Source organism: Ranitomeya imitator, chromosome 4, assembly GCF_032444005.1.
Source record: "Ranitomeya imitator isolate aRanImi1 chromosome 4, aRanImi1.pri, whole genome shotgun sequence".
Lineage (NCBI taxonomy): Eukaryota > Metazoa > Chordata > Amphibia > Anura > Dendrobatidae > Ranitomeya > Ranitomeya imitator.
The window spans coordinates 261,559,543-261,577,749 of record NC_091285.1 but is presented as its reverse complement, the minus strand read 5'-3'; the positions used below and the strand labels follow the sequence as shown (position 1 = coordinate 261,577,749).

The 18,207-nt window shown below is 47.7% G+C and overlaps 1 protein-coding gene across 1 annotated transcript; it reads right to left on the bottom strand.

Annotated features, from left to right (window-relative positions):
* Positions 1 to 13,890: 13,890 nt before the first annotated feature.
* Positions 13,891 to 15,733, bottom strand: LOC138674066 (uncharacterized). The gene is made up of 2 exons (XM_069762016.1): positions 15,524 to 15,733; positions 13,891 to 14,981 (listed from the first exon to the last, which is right to left on the bottom strand). Exons 1-2 carry the CDS (start codon positions 15,724 to 15,726, stop codon positions 14,000 to 14,002), a joined length of 1,185 nt encoding a protein of 394 aa, XP_069618117.1. The 5' UTR covers positions 15,727 to 15,733; the 3' UTR covers positions 13,891 to 13,999.
* Positions 15,734 to 18,207: the final 2,474 nt, after the last annotated feature.

Here is an 18,207-nt window from a genome sequence, read left to right as displayed (position 1 = left end):
GACTGGGCATGGATCTCATAATCTGAACTCGAAACCTCAAGCATAGATCAGGCTGTTGGCTTTGGGTCAGGAGCCCCCGCATCCTGTCCGTGTATTACCATCTGTACTTGGACTGCAACCCATGGATGTGTGACTAAGCCAGGGCAGCTAGGCCAAAAATGGGTGCTAGATGAAGCTCTCCTGTTTTCCCACAAATTTCATATAGTCCAGATCCGGTTCAGCGGGGAAAATAGGGATTTTTGTGTTACCGTAAAATCCTTTTCTCCGAGACACTCATTGGGGGACACAGGACTGTGGGTGTATGCTTCTGCCGCCAGGAGGCTGACACTAAGTAAACGTGAAAAAAAGTTAGCTCCTCCTCCGTCGCATACACCCTGACACTGGCTACTGGAGAATCCAGTTTGGTGCAAAAGCAGTAGGAGAACAAAACACAAGGAATAATATAACAGCATAAATACAGAAAACTTATGTCTAGAAAAGATCCTACTGACTAATAAAATCAGATATAGCCAAAGCAGCCATCAGGCTACCACGGAGGGAGCTGTGTCCCCCAATGAGCGTCTCGGAGAAAAGGATTTTACGATGAGTAACACAAAAATCCCTATTTCTCCTTCGCCTCATTGGGGGACACAGGACTGTGGGATGTCCTAAAGCAGTCCCTGGGAGGGAAATTAACTCACCAGTAATAATTATCCAGATAACGATTTTCTAGAAGTGCACCACCGCCGCTTGAAGAATCCTTCTACCCAGACTTGCATCTGCAGAGATCTGGGAGTGGACATTATAATGTTTGACAAAAGTATGCAAACTAGACCAGGTCGCAGCCTTGCAAACCTGTTCTGCTGAGACCTGGTGCCGAATGGCCCAGGAAGCCCCCACTGCCTTGTGCAGGCATGTACTACAGAGGACAGAGAATGAACTTCAATCCAATATTGCAGCCAGCATGCAGCCAGTGGGTGAGGAAAGGGTGAATCAAACACCCGAAAACCCCGCCCCTATGGCTGAAGATCCCTCCAAATTCAGGTGACAGAGTCCCTTTAAGACCAAATTAAGGTCCCAAGCTTCCAAAGGAGTCTTCTAAGGAGGGACCTTATGAGCGACTCCCTGGAAAAAAAAAGTCTTGACCTGATGGTTAGTAGCAATCCTGCGCTGAAAAAGGACCAATAAGGCCGAAATCTGCCTTTTTAGAGTACTTGGAGCAAGGCCTGCTTGAAGAAAGGCTAGAATGTTTGGGACGGAAAAACGCAGAGGAGGCAGCCCACGCTCTCTACACCAAGAAAGAAAAACTTTCCAAGTGTGATGGTAGATTCTGGCCAAAACAGTTTTACGTGCAATGATTATGGTATTTGCTACCTCTTGGGAGAACCCTGCCTGAGTTAAAACCCAAGATTAAATGGCCAGGCCGTCAAACGTAGGACCCCTGAGTTCTGGTGGTAGATCGGCCCTTGAGATAGAAGATCTGGCCGATCAGGGAGCCGCCATAGAACCCTGGCGAGAAGCCGTACTAGGTCTGCATACCAGGTCCGTCGTGGCCAATCCGGGGCGATCAGAATAGCAGGTACTCTCTCTGACTTGATTTTCTTGATTACCCTCACGAGCAGCGCCAGAGGAGGGAACAGATAAGGGAGATGAAATTGGTTCCAAGACAGTACTAGTGCATCCACGGCGATTGCCTGTGGATCTCTGTACCGAGAGACAAATCTAGGTACCTTGGCATTGCCCTTGGACGCCATTAGATCCATGTCTGGAGTCCCCCAACGATGGCATATTTGCAGAAATACCTCGGGATGGAGAGACCATTCCCCAGAAGCTAGACCCTGACGGCTTAGGAAATCTGCCGCCCAGTTTTCTTCGCCCGGAATGTGGACTGCTGAAATTACTGAGTGATTTCTCTCTGCCCAAAACAGTATCTGTTACTTCCTGCATGGCTGCCTTGCTGCGGGTGCCCCCCTGGTGATTTATGTAGGCCACCACTGTGGTGTTGTCCGATTGAATTCGGACAGGGTGACCCGCCAGAAGATGGTGGAAATGTTGCAAGGCTAGCTGAACCGCTCGAATCTCTAAAAGATTGATGGGGAGGACTGATTCCCGATGAGACCAGCGCCCCTGAGCTGTGTGGTGATAGAACACTGCTCCCCAACCCAGGAGACTGGCATCTGTTGTAACCACTAGCCAATTGGTTGGGGGAAAGGGCTTCCCCCTGAGTAGGGATGAGCCGTTTAGCCACCAAGAGAGGGCCTGCCTGACCTGGAGAGACAACCGAAATCTGCGGTTGAGGGAGAGTGGGTTTCTGTTCCACACTGTTAGGATTGCCTGTTGGAGAGGTCGAAGATGAAGCTGTGCAAATGGAACTGCCTCTATAGTTGCAACCATCTTTCCTAACACCCTCATGCAGGACCGGATCATATGAGAGTACGGTTGCTGAAGATTCCTCACTTCCCGCCGAAGGGCTATGACCTTGTCCTGGGGAAGGATTGATAGGGCTTGAGAGGTGTCGAAGATCATGCCTAGAAATGAGATCCTCCGAGATGGTTGAAGGGATGACTTCCTTAAATTTATTAGCCAGCCTAGACGAGAAAGGGTGTCTAGAGTGAAGCAGACATTTTCCCTGCAAGATTGAAAAGTTGGCCCTTTGATTAGCAGTTCGTCTAGGTATGGCAAGACAACTATGCCCCGGGAGTGCAGAATGGACACAACTGCCATGACTTTTGTGAACACTCTGGGAGCGGAGGCCACCCCCAAGGGTAAGGCCGTGACCTGGAAGTGTAGATTGTTTAAGGCAAACCGGAGGAATCTTTGAGGAAAAATGGGAATATGTAGGTAGGCATCCTGAATGTCTATTGAGGCCAAGAACTCTCCCTTTTCCAGCGAGGCGATGACTGACTGGAATGATTCCATCCAAAAGTGACGAACACTGACAAACCTGTTTTAGATCTAGGATAGGCCTTACCGTTCTGTCCTTCTTGGGTACTACAAAAAGATTGGAATAAAAGCCCTGAAACCTTTCCTCCCTTGGAACAGGAGAAATGACTGCTGAGACTAAGGGACTCTATGGAATTGTACAGGTCTTGTCGGAGGGACTCGGACCTGGGAAGATGGGATAGGAAGAATCGGGGAGGAGGCTCTATCTTGTAACCTGAAGATACGAGCTCTCCCACCCACCGGTCGTCGATCACTTGACGCCAGACCTGGTGAAACAAAAGTAGACGTCCGCCTACTCTGTTGGAGGTACTCTGAGGAGGCCTCCAGTCACTTGGCCAAAAACCTTTGAGTCCTAGATCCTCTGGATCTAGTTGACTGGGAACGCATTCTTCCCCCCTGGTTGGCCGTATAAGAGATCCGAACGTCTCCGTCCTAATTGGGTCGACTGCGCAGCAGAACCCGATGCTGGGGCCCATCTAGCATTGCGAAAGGGTCTGAAACGGGCTTGAAATTGGCGGCGAAAAGGCTGTCTAATCCTCTGCTGAGGGAGAAACTTTCTCTTCCCTCCTGTGGAGTCCGAAATCAGCTGATTCAGCTTTTCTCCGAACAAGCGACCTCCCTGATACGGTAGAGTTGTAAGTGATTTTTAAGAGGTAGTCAGCACGCCATGTTCTTAACCAGAGAGCCCTTCTAATAGCATTAGCCGCAGCCGAAGAGGCACAATCTGCAGCATCTAAGGATGCATTAATCAAATAACTACCAGCCAGTGCTATCTGAGATGACATTTCCGTCAATTCTGCTGACAAATCACCTTCTTGAAGAGCCTTTGTTAAAGACTCTGACCAAGACATCATAGCCTTGGCAACCCAAGTTGCCACGAAAGAAGGGAAAAGTGCCGAACTTGAAGCCTCGAAAACAGAGCGAGCCAAGCTATCTATAACACGATCCGTAGGATCCTTAATTGCCGATCCATTAGGGAGAGATAGCAACGTGTTAGGGGCTAAACGGGACACCGGAGGATCCACAGCAGGATTCTCTGCCCATTTACTACAAAGTTCAGTAGCAAAGGGATACCTAGCCTTCAGAGCTCTTTGCCCCGAAAAACGCTTGTCCGCGTGCTCCCGGTTATGCCGAATCAGGTCCTCAAATTCAGGGTGAGAGGAAAACACCTTATGGGCCCGTTTGGCCCGCTTAAATGAGACCTTATGATCTGAGGATGAGGCGAGCTTGTCCTCTATCCCCAGGGACTGATTGAGGCTGTCAATCAGGCTATCTACCGACTCCTGAAATCCAGGATTCTCAAAATGAAGGGACCCTTCTGACTCATGGCTCATAGTTTGTCTGAACTTCCCCGCTCTCTGCTGGGGAAGGAGAACGAGATACAGAGCTCCAGGATGAAGAAGCACCTGAGTGCCTGGGCGACGCTGTGCGAATCCGCTTTCCACGCGTCTGTCTAGTGCGAGCGCGGCCCCTGCAGGCCGAAGGCTCCTGAGACCCCGAAGCCCTCTCCGAGACAGATGGACTGCTGGCCCTGACTGCCGGGGTCTGAAAGGATTTGATTGCTTCAGTTAGGGACGCCATGGATTGTGACAAGGACGTAACCCATTCCGGCGGAACTGCCCCAGCCTCTGTTTGAGGGGCACGAGTTGGAGGGATTGCAGGGGAGCTGGCAGGGGGGGGGCTCCTGGGCGCGTTCAGAGTCACAGGCCTCGCAGAAGCGATTACTCTGGCCATGCGGGAATGGGGCACGACAAGCTACACAACCGGTATATAGGACCGTGTGAGATTTAACTCTTCTAGACATAGTGATCCGTAAAGCTATACCCAGGGCCTGAGACTGGGACAAAAATAATGCTTCTGCCAGCTGGAGAGAGAAGCACTTACCCCAGTCCTGTGTCCCCATGATTACAGCGATGGATCCGACCACACGCTGCAGAGCCAAATGATGCTGCCTTTATCACCAGCCGACTTCTGGGGGCGGAACCGCCATGCTGCGCTGCGGCCTGTAGTAGGCCTGAAGCCGGGGCCTCAATTTTTTTCCCCCCAGAGAGAGGAAAGGCAGAACCGGAAGTGGACACACCAGAGGGGTCGGAGCCTAACAGCGCGGTTTGCTGGGCGGAAGTCCGGGCCATGAGCTACCCGGAAGTTGTCCCCACGCCTGCTGGAGACCAGGCAGAGCCTGGGAACTGCCGCACCATAGCGCCACAGAGCCGGCCGCCGAAAATGGAAAACGGTGCCGGCGGCACCGCAATACCGCAGCTCCGACAGCACAACCACAGCCGTGGCGCAGGCTACTGACTCAGAAAGTACCGCAACACTGCAGAGCCCCTGCTAACCGACCCAAGACGCCTGCAGCGCCAGGTAAAAACGCATAAAAAAGATACATAGTGCGCCCTGTCGGAGCCCCCCTGCCCCAGTGTACATCCAGCGAGGGGGGAAGCAAATGATGGTGCAGGAACCCTATCTCCATTATCTGCCAGGATAAGGAGAGGGACCGTCCATCACCCCATCTATCACCAGAGCAGAGGTGTAGGAATCGGGGGGGACACATGGACATCTAAGGGCACCTGTACAGCCCAGGGTCTAAATACCTTAGGGTAGTCAGGGCCAAGTCCGGTGAAGAATCCCACCTAGCGGGAAAGGAAACGTGGAGGGATCACATGTGCTTGCCCGTTGATGGTTTTGGGGAGATCGGACCCTCAAAAGGGTCCGTCGCCCCCTCAATCCATAGATGTTGAAAACAGAGTCCAAAAGGTCAGTACCCAGAGTTGTGCCTCCTTGAGACACTAAGCATAAACTGGATTCTCCGGTAGCCAGTGTCAGGGTGTATGCCACGGAGGAGTAGCTAACTTTTTTTTCACGTTTACTTAGTGTCAGCCTCCTGGCGGCAGAAGCATACACCCACAGTCCTGTGTCCCCCAATGAGGCGAAGGAGAAATAAGTAGTACACTACCGATTTTGCAAGTTTTCCCACCTACAAAGAATGGAGAGGTCTGTAATTTTTATCGTAGGTACACTTCAACTATGAGACAAAATCTAAAAATAAAAACCATAAAATCACAGTGTATGATTTTTAAATAAATTGCATTTTATTGCATAAAATAAGTATTTGATCACCTTCCAACCAGCAAGAATTCTAGCTCTCACAGACCTGTTAGTTTATCTTTAAGAAGCGCTCCTACTCTGCACTCATTACCTGTATTAATTACACCTGTTTGAACTTGTTACCTCTATAAAAGACACCTGTCCGCACACACACTCCAACCTCTCCACCATGGCCAAGACCAAACCGCTGTCTAAGGGCACCAGGGACAAAATTGTAGACCTGCATCACAGACCACAACACAGCTGAACGAAGGCTTCTTTAGGCCGTTATTAGTAATGGTTTAGGCCGGTTTCACACGTCAGTGGCTCCGGTACGTGAGGTGAGTTTCCTCATGTACCGGAGACACTGACTCACGTAGACACATTAAAATCAATGTGTCTCTGCACTTGTCAGCGTGTTTTCACGGACCGTGTGTCCGTTTGGAAAACACGGAGACATGTCAGTGTTCGTGAGAGCGCACGGATCACACGGACCCATTAAAGTCAATGGGTCCGTGTAAAACACGTACCGCACACGGATGTTGTCTGTGCAGTCCGTGTGCCGTGCAGGAGACAGCGCTACTGTAAGCGCTGTCCCCCCCGCGTGTGGTGCTGAAGCCCCATTCATCCCTTCCCAGCAGCGTTTGCTGGAAAGAAGGAATTAATAATTTTTTTTAATTTTTGTTTTTAAAATAAAGTTGCCTGTAATCTGCCCCCTCCCACCCCCTGTGCGCCCCCCCTGCTGGCATTAAAATACTTACCCAGCTCCCTCGGCGCTTACATCCTCTCAGCGTCGCTGCTTGTCCTGTATGAGCGGTCACGTGGTGCCGTGCATTACAGTGATGAATATGCGGCTCCACCTCCCATAGGGGTGGAGCCGCATATTCATTACTGTAATAAGCGGCACCACGTGACTGCTCACACAGGACAAGCAGTGACGCTGAGAGGATGTAAGCGCCGAGGGAGCTGGGTAAGTATTTTAATGCCATAAGGGGGGGCGCACAGGGGGTGGGAGGGGGCAGATTACCGGCAACTTTATTTTAAAAACAAAAATGAAAAAAAAAGATTATTCATTCCTTCTTTCCAGCAAACGCTGCTGGGAAGAAGGGATGAATACCGGCTTCAGCACCGCATGCAGGGGACAGCGCTTAACTCTAGCGCTGTCTCCTGCACGGTCCGTGTGGTCCTCAGTTGGCACACGGCTGCCGTACGTGTGCCACACTGATGTTCAACGTAACCACACGGACACGGATAATTCCGGTACCGATTTTTCCAGTACCGGAATTATCTGGACGTGTGAGACTGGCCTTAGACATGCTGCTCCTCTGCCATGGCATCCAAGGAATAATTCACTGCGCACTCACTTGGGTTGAAGCAAAAGTGATGATTTTCATTTATTTACATAGGTATAGGTAATGTATTCAAAAGGAAGATGTTGCTTCTTGATTGCGACAAAGGATAAAAGACCACTTTTGCTTGAAGTGAATTGAGTGCAGTGAATAAGTCCTTGCATGTGTACTGGAGTCCTACTCCCTTTTCACTAGCATCGTGAAGACTCTCATGGTGTGTGCACTCCAAGGATTCATTACTTTACTGTCCTGGCTGACGTACCAAGCATAAGCAGTGCGGGCACGTCTGATGAAAACTTTGCCGGAGAAGAACTTGGAATGGCGGGGTGGGGAGTCAAACTGTCCAGGTCCTGGGTTGTTTTCCAAGGGAACTGAGGCTACTGGATATCTGAAATCTTGTAGGGAGCATCGGGTCATGGACGGTTTATGGTGAAATGATGTTCTTTCAACTTCTGGATTATGGCTCCAACAATACTCTCTGGAGGCTTCAGTGAGCCCCATATCGCAGTCTGTACCCCCACACATTTCCATGAAAAATTCACTCAGAAGAAAGCCTGCAGCCATGAATGCCCACAGGAAAATTGTGCACATGGACAAAATAAGTTTAATCAAGAGGGCTAAGGCTGTATTCACACACAGAAAATTGGGCACATACCTGTACAGCCAGGGCCGCTGTACACGGAGCGATATAACATTGTCCCCTGACCGGTTATATTGGTATAGCCAAGATCACACTGTACACAGGCTCCGGAGCTGTATAACATATTACAGTTCGAGGATGGGGGTGGGAAGAGAGGTGATAACTTATTTTGTCCATGTGAGCAATTTTCCACGTGGTAATTTTTCTAGTCACACACCTCAGTCTTCAGCCCTCTAGGTCACTAACTTATACACCCCACACCAACATACCCTGCACCCTTTCTCACAACCTGTACCCCCACACACCTCAGTCTGCACCCTCTCCATCTCAATCAAGCACCCTGCACCCCTCACATCCCTCTCTCACGCACTCTGCACCCCCCACATCCCTCCCTCACGCACTCTGCACCCCCCACATCCCTCCCTCACGCACCCTGCTTCCCCTTGCATGCACTCCTCACCACTCTATAATAATTTTATTTATATAGCACTAACATATTTCGCAGCACTTTACAATTAAGCAATGACATATAGATACAGTAAATTCAATACAAGGTAACACAGTTTAAACAGGATCACTAGGAGTGGGGTCCCTGCTCACAAGCTTGCAATCTACAAGGTAATAGGGGAACACAATAGGTGAAAAGTGCAGGTTATTTCAGGCCCAGCAATTATAATGAATAGGGATTTCTTTTCATTTGAAGCTGCATTATCCAATCCTCATCCCGTAGGTTTATGTGTAATTGTCAAGTGCAGTTATCCTGTGCATGGAAGATGTGGAGACATGAACAGGAGGGAACAGGGGAGAGTTAGGTTAGTGAGTTGAGGTGATAGGCTTGTTTATAGAGATGTGTTTTAAAAAGGTAGGTGCTAGGTATCAGTAGGATATTGTGGGGTAGTGCATTCCAGACAACTGGAGCAGCACGGGAGAAGTCTTGGAAACAGAGGTGCGATGTTTGGATTATGGAGGATGCTAGCTTTAAGTCAGTTTCAGAATGGAGTACACGTGTAGGATGATAGACAGATGAGAGAGGAGATATAGGGTGGTGCAGAACTATGGAGGCCTTTGTGGGTGAGAGATGTTTGTATTCTAGTGTAAGGACTGGCACAAGGTGCAAGTATCGGTGAAGTGGCTGGACAGAAACACAACCTTGGCTGCCCCATTCAGGATGGTTTGAAAATAAGAAAGTTTATTTAGCGGGAGACCGATCAGGAGAGAGTTGCAGCAGTCCAGACAAGAATTATTAAAGGGACACTGTCACCTGAATTTGGAGGGAACAATCTTTAGCCATGGAGGCGGGGTTTTGGGGTGTTTAATTCACCCTTTCCTTACCCGCTGGCTGCATGCTGGCTGCAATATTGGATTGAAGTTCATTCTCGGTCCTCCATAGTACACGCCTGCGCAAGGCAAGATTGCCTTGTGCAGGCATGTACTACGGAGGACAGAGAATGAACTTCAATCCAATATTGCAGCCAGCATGCAGCCAGCGGGTAAGGAAAGGGTGAACCAAAAACCCCAAAACCCCGCCTCCATGGCAAAAGATTGTTCCCTCCAAATTCAGGTGACAGTGTCCCTTTAAGAGCAACAGTGTTTTCACAGTTTCAAGGGTGAGAAAATGTCAGATTCTTGAGATGTTTTTAAGATGCAGTTGACATGAGTGAGCGATTGTATGTAAGAAATAAAGTTGAGTGTCAAATAGAACCCCAACGTAGGGGGCATGCTGCATGGGAGTTATGATTGAACCCTCCAAGGTAATGTCATTGTCAGGTAGTTAGGTTAGTAGAGGGAGGAAACACGAGTAGTTCAGGTTTGGAGAGATTGGTGGGGGATGATGTCAAGGGAAGAAGTGTTTAATTGGGTGTTGTCATCGGATTATACTGGAACCCAAATCTATTGATTGTCCAATGAGAGCTGTGTATAGAGAGAAGAGGAGGGGGGCCTCGGGCTGAGCCCTGACGATCATCGATAGTAAGGGGTCAAGGAGAGGAGCAAGAGCCGGAAAAAGATACAATGAAGGTGCGGTCAGTGAGGTGGGAGGAGAACCAGGATAGAACGGTGTCCTAGAGGCCGACAGAGCGGAGCATAGTGAGGAGGAGCTGGTGATCCACAGTGTCAAATGCAGCAGAGAGATCCAGGAGAATCAGCAGTGAGCAGTGACCATTGGATTCAACTGTTAATATATCGTTAGAGACTTTAATGAGGGCAGTTTCAGTAAAATGTAAAGAGCGGAAACCAGACTGTAAAGGGTCAAGAATAGAGTGATCTGAGAGATAGCGGATCAGAACAAGCGTTTCAGGAGTTTAGAGATGAAGGGAAGATTAGAGACAGGCTCATACACCCTGCACCCCCTCGTACTTTCATATCTCACGCACCCTGCACCTCCTCGAACGCCTGTATCTCGCGCACCCAGTACCACCTCGCACCACTTTCACACACCTCCTGTCTATTTCACTCAGTCTGCTGTTCTATGATGTAGCAAAGCAGAGTAGACTACGGACCAACCACTGGTCTCCCAACCTGAACTCAACCTTGTAGGCATATATGAGTCTCAAGTTAAGGTCAGAGACAAGTGGGCAGACCATGCCATCCATACTTGAAGACACAACGTGGAAATAGATCAAGTTTCAAAAGATCCTAAGAAATTCTGTTGGACCCAATAAAATATAAGGACTAGAATTTTTGAAAGGAAGTTTAGTATCACAGACATAAGACTGAGAACTCATACTACCAAATACTAAATTGCAAGGCTGTCTCTCCTTTAAAGCAGTATTTACAGCTCAGACATTCATTGCATATCCACAGACTATGTCACAGTTGTCTGACAGAAGTAGAACAAACGCGGCCCTGTCTCTCATCCACTGTCGGGAGATGTGGCTGCGCATGCCAAGTTATGACACGTAACTATGGTATAGTTTTCTGAAACCGGCTGGGACACTTGAAGGCTCACTGCACCTGAGCTATACTTTAAAAGAGAGGGCTGACGGAAAATAATTTTTCTCTTAAATTCCTATCTATTTAGTCCCATAATGTAAGCTATTTTCACTCAGGGCAGTGCTGTCCCTGAATATCTCCCCTGAATACTTCCCCCCAGTACCCTGTCCTGTCTGTTGTTGGTATAGATGAATAGTAATAAGCCAGCAGCAGAGCGGCGTCACTATAACCTCATTGGGGGTAGCCGCCTTCATATATAGTGCACCTAAAGAAGAAAAAATGTACATTTTGTGTTTTATATTTAACTTTCTTCTCACATTGGGACCCCATGAGTGATGGCTAAAGAGGCGTACGACAGAAGCGAATTACTCCGATCCAAAACTACAGTGGTATGTAAAAGTTTGGGCACCCTTGGTCAAAATTACTGTTTTTGCAAACAGTAAAGTAAGCAAGTTAAAGGAATAAAGTTAAAGATGACGCATATCCTTTGTATTTTGGGCAGAAAATATATTTATATTGTCATCTTTTAAATTTAAAAAATTACAAAAAGGAAAATGGGCTGATGCAAATGTTTGGACACCCTGCATGGTTACTACCTATTATCACCCCCTTTTGCAAGTATTAGGCCGGGATCACACATACGCGAGATCCGGCCAGGTCTCGCAGGTGAAAACCCAGCTCTGGCACCGGCACTCCGGAGGGGACCGTGCAGCTCCATGTATAGCTGTGCGGCTGCACGCTCCGTTCCGGAGTGCCAGCGCCAGAGCTGAGTTTTCACCTGCGAGACTCTGCCGCATCTTGCGTATGTATGATCCCGGCCTTACAGCGTGTAAACACGTTTTGTAGCTACCCAGGAGTCTTTTAGTTCTTGTTTAAGGCCGGCCTCACACTCAGCGTTGAAAAATACGGTCCGTATTTTACGGCCGTAATGTGCCTCAAAATTAGAAATACGGTGATCCGTAAGAACTCCGTAGGCAAGGTGTGGTCGCGTATTTTGCGCATGTAATGTTGCGTATGTAATCCGTATGCCCACCGTAATGCGTATTTTTCACGCAACCTGACAAAATGGACATTTAACGGTTTTGGAGGGTGAAATTGATTTAAATTACCCTCATCAACCCTATTTAAGGCCTCTACAACAGGTGGCTCACTCCCATATGGCCATTTTGTGGTTTTTCAACTGTTGTAGTGTTCTGGTAACATTTGTACCATGTCTGACCACCTGCAGTTCACCCCAACACAGCGGGTTTTGTTTAACTGGCTATTGTCTCGTCGGTTTGGGCACCCATACCCTGTGATTGTGGATCCGCGAAGGAGGAGCAGAAGAATGTGGGTGCATCCTCTTCTGACTAAACGCCTCACTAAAGGCCATTTTCATCGGCTATATACAGCTCTGCGGGAACATCCTGAAAAGTTTTATCTCTACTGTCGCATGACAATCCAAACATTTGACAGATTGTTGGAGATATTACGCCCAGGAATAACATTTCAGGACACAAGGATGCGCAAAGCCATCTCCGCTGAGGAGCGTCTTCTCCTCACGTTACGTTATGTATTCTAAATCCTCACATACTGTATGTTGATGATCTTTTTTCTTTTTGTTTTTTTTTGTTTTAATCTGTTTTTTGCCGGAATATGTGTACATTATGTCCCAAGCAGATGTGACAAAGTGACGTAACTGTTATAGTTAAGCCCCTTAAGGACATTTTTCCCTTTCCAGCGTTAATCTAGTATCAGACAAATGCAAATATGATTGTGCTTATCCATGTTTTGTGTTCACTCTTGAAACATACCTTTTTTTTTTTTTTTTCACTTACAGATTCCTGTCCACTGGATTGTCCTGTGCGGGTCTCCACCTTGAATTTTTGATTGGCCGCTCCACCATTTCTGGCATTGTGCGGTTAACCTGTCACCAAATATGGGATAGACTCAAGGACCTTGTGATGCCTGAGCCAAAACAGGCTGATTGGCTCAAAATAGCCCGTGGGTTCCAGGTCAATTGTGACTTCCCAAACTGCATTGGAGCGGTGGATGGGAAACATATTAGGGTACGTAAGCCGCCGAACTCTGGCTCCCAATTCTACAACTATAAGCAGTTTTTCTCTGTAGTTCTGTTAGCTGTAGTTGACAGTAACTACAGGTTTATAATTGTAGACATTGGGGCCAAAGGCCGAACTGGAGACTCTAGGGTCTTCAATTCGTCTATAATGGGTCGGCGGCTAAGTGACAACCAGTTAGACCTCCCACCAACACAACAACTCCCAGGCTCCACTGCAGAAGCACTGCCTTTTTTTTGGTTGGAGATGAGGCCTTCCAACTCACCAGACACGTCATGAGGCCTTATCCCCGGCGCAACCTGGACCACCGTCGGAGGATATTTAATTTGCGCCTTTCTAGGGCGCGCAGACTGGTGGAGTGCGCCTTTGGTATTCTGGTGGCCAAATGGCGTGTCCTACGGACTGCCATACAGCTCAGTGAGGCTACAGTAAATGAAGTAATCAAAGCATCAGTAATTTTGCACAACTATACCCGCATACATGATTGCTTCTCAGATGGTAATGATGAACACATGTTGCGCAGTGTAATTAGGCCAACACCACATGGCCCTCCTCCGCGCCATCCCCTTTCTGGCATAAAAGTTAGGGATGTATTGACCAATTTTTTTGTTTCTCCTCAGGGTTCTACTCCCTGGCAAGATTATGCTGTTTCTCAGTTGTGATTTCATTATTTTAAAGCTATGTTTGAGAAATATACTATTTTCATCCACTGAAACAGTACTGTGTGTGTTTTGTTTCCTTACTGACCATATGTTTTTGTTTTCAGAATATGTGTGTGATGCAAAAATGATTAATCCACAAACATCAATTGGCTTTGGTGATAACTTTTTACTAACATAGCAACCCTTTTTTTTTATCTTTAAACCATATTTTAGGCATATGGTTTGTATAACCATTTTTTGGGGGTTGCTTTCTAACAAGGATCCACGACAAAGTGGAAATGGTGGCCAAACACAAAATTAACATGGTAGCTAGCTACCAAAATAAAAAAAAAAAACAGCAAAAACACAAAACAATTACAGATCCCTGTAAGTTGGTGGGGGAGATGTTGACAGCTCTGGGTCCTGGTCAGGGGGCCTTTGTTGGGCCGATGGGAGTTCATCCTGTGAGGATGCAGTGGCTTGTGGGCCAGAATACTGGCCTTGTCCATATTGGCCAGTTGTGTGGTGACCATAAGCCAATTGTCTCTGTGCATCATGCTGACGTACAGATTGCCTTGCATCATACCCCAACCCAAAATGGCCATGTTGTCCAAACCCAGGTTGGGACCAGCCAACATCACTGGGTCTGGAAAAGTGGCCATATTGGGACTGGGGGTTGTAGCCTGCCATTTGGTAGTCTGATGGCCTTTGTAGATTTGGGGGTGGGAGGGGTTGAGGTGGAGGCATACGTGGAGTAGGTGCTGCAAATCCTGATTGATTGTGCTCCTGTTGAGGGAATTGAAGGCGCAAGAGGTTGGTTTGGCCAAGCTGCCTTCGCTCCAGATATTCAAAAACCTCATAGGGGTTATTTGGAGGGGTGCTTAAATCAATCAGGATTTGCATACACCCTCTCACACGTAGCCTCACCTCACGGGGAAGGGGTCTAAGGTAACGGGCAAGGCTGCGGGCAAAGGCCTCCTCTCCATCATCCGTGGCTGCCCTGGCCAAATAATTGAGGACCCCAGCGTCCACATCACTCCTTGTGGCTTGCAGCTCTCTCCTTCGGCGGCCTCTACGTAAAGCCCCAGCTGCCTGTGGGGAGGACACCAGTGGGCCTGTAGGGCTGCTGCTCTGGCCATGTTCATCAAGCCTTTCCGCATCATGTGCTGCTGAGGGTGGTGGTGCTGCATCTTCCTCACTTGCTGCTGCCTGCAGTGATGATGATGCTGATGGGTCCTCAAGGATGGATGCTGATGAAGCCAAAGATGGTCCTGCAACCTCTTCCTCCACACTTACAGGATCTATGAGAGCCTCAGATTCAGATCCGGTTTCCCTCTCTGTGAGGTTAGACTGTGTTCTGTTAATAAAACAATAAAAGGTAATTATTTTGTTGCCATTGTTTAATTACACATCTGTGAGCAATAGTACCAGAAAAAAAACACAACCTCAGATCAGCACAACATCTCCTTCTCTACTCCCCTCTTATCTCATATTCACACAAGAATATACAAGATTTGTCTTGTGGATCCCCACAAATATACCAAACACTATCACAACACATCATAATGTGGCATACCATTTCAAGCTAGACCAAAACCATGAAGACCCACCTCTTCAAACAATCAGATAACATGCAGTAACAACCCATCCCACAAAACACTGCCTGAGCATCTCTAAACTTGCATACTACATTCTCACCCATCCCTTGTTGAAGCTTGGGATGCTTGGCGGCCAGGGTCCTCTCTCCTCCAGGACCCTTTTGGAATTTATGCTTGTTTACATTATTGTTTGCACTATATTGACACATCATTACATGTAATTCGTAATGTAATAACCCTAAACCACAAAACAGACTAAGATTTATTTTCATTATAAATGTGTTGAGTGGTTTTTACTTACTGCCTAAGATCCATACTGACATCCAAAAAGGAAAGACGGTCATAATATATGTACTTCCTCTTCTTCAGTGGGGCTGCTGACCCACTTCTAGCCCGCTGCTGTCTTTCCCGCCGGTATTGGTCCTGGATGCTGCGCCATCGTGTCATAACATCGTCCACTGCAATTACATGGTCAGAAATATTGTTCAATATCATTCTGAACATAGCTTATTCCAGTTGTCAGTCATATTTTGTATTTTTGTGTAAAAATTTGTTATAGCACCATAATTTCCATGGTGATGCAGATGATAAAGGGGTTACATGCAGAGGTCTATATATCGCCCACAGTTAATAACTTGACAGTAACAGACTGGTAGAGAGGGGAGAGAACCCTGTTCTTGCAAACATACATTAGGTAGGATAGGATAGGAAAGGAAAATGCCTTGTGCAATAATGAGCCTAATGTGCGAAATTATGTCAAAATAAGACAAGGGACAACAACCCTCTGGACGGGGTATGAGGCCAAGAAAATATTTAGCAGGGCAAGATCAAGATTAACTATGTCCAGAAACACTTTGGCATGTTACTCAGCTTTAGAAAATGCCAAAAATGGCCATAAATGACATATAAAGATAAAAATGATTGCTCAAGTAATCATGTAGGGAAAGCATCTTGTAAAGTTCAATCTTGTGAATACATGAGTGTACTTACATAGACTTGTCTGCTCCGCACGTGGCCGTTGGGCATAATTGGGGAATAGGAGCCCACAGATGGCCGTCCAAGCTGCCTCTTTCCTGGCCCGGTTGGAGTAGTTGGGATCCCGCTGGTCCCATATTTCTGGCCTTTCTTGGACCAGGATGAGGAGCATATCCACGTTAATGATGGATGCTATGCTGCTTGGAACTCTGTGGAGGCGAGCACCAGACTTCCGGGATGTCTGTGTGGCTTTTTGAGCTAATTAGCATGTCTGAGATTCATGATTGAGGGCTTGTCTCAATTCCTTGCACCTGGCGATGTCTGGCGTATTTCACGCAAGTCACACTGTTGGTCCTTGTGTAATCCGTATATTTCTCGCCCCCATAGACTTTCATTGGCGATTTTTTTTGCGCAATACGGTGACAAACGCAGCATGCTGCGATTTTCTACGGCCGTAGAAACCCGTATAATACGGATCCGTAAAATACGGCAGGTAGAAGCTTGGCCATAGAGATGCATTGTACCGTGTGCAATCCGTATTTTCTGCACCTCTCTTACGTCCGTAAAACTCGCTAGTGTGAGGCCAGCCTAAGGGATTTTCATCCATTCTTCCTCGGAAAACTCGTCCAGTTCTGTTAGATTCCTGGGTCGTCATGCATGAACTGCTATTTTGAGATCAAGCCACAGATTTTCAATAATGTTCAGATCAGGGGACTGCCAGGGCCATTGTAAAACCTTCAGCTTGCACCATTTCAGATAGCCTATTTTGGATTATGACACGTGTTCAGGATCATTGTTCGTGATGAGCGAGTGTACTCGTGGCTCGGGTTTTCCCCCAGCACGCTCTGGTGAACGAGTATTTATGACTGCTCGGAGATTTAGTTTTCATCACCTCAGCTGAATGATTTACAGCTATTAGCCAGGCTGAGTACATGTGGGGGTTGCCTGGTTGCTAGGGAATCCCCACAGGTAATCAAGCAGGCTAATAGCTGTCAATCATTCAGCTGAGGTGATGAAAACTAAATCTCCGAGCAGTCATAAATACTCAGTCACCAGAGCGTGCTGGGGGAAAACCCGAGCAACGAGTGCACTCGCTCATCACTAATCATTATCCATTTGTAGATTACATCCTCTTTTCAACTTCAGCTTTTTCACAGATCATGTTTGCGCATCAAGGATTTGTTGAAAGTTCATTGAATTCATTTTTCCCTCTACCCGTGAAATGTTCCCCGTGCCATAGGCTGCAACACAACCACAAAGCATGATTGACCCACTCCTATGCTTAATGGTTGTCGAGATGCTCTTTTCCTGAAATTCTGTTACCTTTTTTCTACAGCCATACTTTTTGATCATTGTAGCCAGAGAGTTATATTTTACCCAAATTGATGCACAGGACTGTTTTCAATGGTCTTTTGCATACTTCAGATGCTAAATTTTATGGTGAGGATGCAGGGGAGGGTTTCTTCCATGAAGGCCATATTTGTGTAGGTGCCTCTTAACATTTAACCCCTTAATCCCATATGACGTACCATCCCGTCAAGGTGATCTGGGACTTAATTCCCAGGGACGGGATAGTACGTCATACGCGTTCGGCCGGGTGTCAGCTATCGCAGCTGACAACCGGCACTATGTGCCAGGAGCGGTCACGGACCGCTCCCAGCACATTAACCCCCGGCACACCGCGATCAAACTTGATCGCAGTGTTCCGGGGGCATAGGGAAGCATCGCGCAGGGAGGGGGCTCTGTGCGGGCTTCCCTGAGACGATCGGTACAAGGCGATGTGCTCCCCTTGTACCGAGCGTCTCCTCCCTGCAGGCCCCGGATCCAAAATGGCCACTTCCGGGTCCTGCAGGGAGTACTTCCGGGTCCAGAGCAGGTAACCCAGCAGCAGGGCACGCCAGATCGCTGATCTGACACAGTGCTCTGCAAAGTGTCAGATCAGCGATCTGTCACTATACAGTGATGTCCCCCCTGGGACAAAGTAAAAAAAAAAAAAAAAATTTTAGAGGT

Excerpts from the sequence above, each read along its gene's own strand:
- LOC138674066 (XM_069762016.1), bottom strand. The coding sequence starts at position 15,726 with ATGTTCAGAATGATATTGAACAATATTTCTGACCATGTAATTGCAGTG. Across the intron at positions 14,982-15,523 it reads GTCAGTATGGATCTTAGGCA|AACACAGTCTAACCTCACAG; the intron begins GTAAGTAAAAAC and ends TTTTATTAACAG.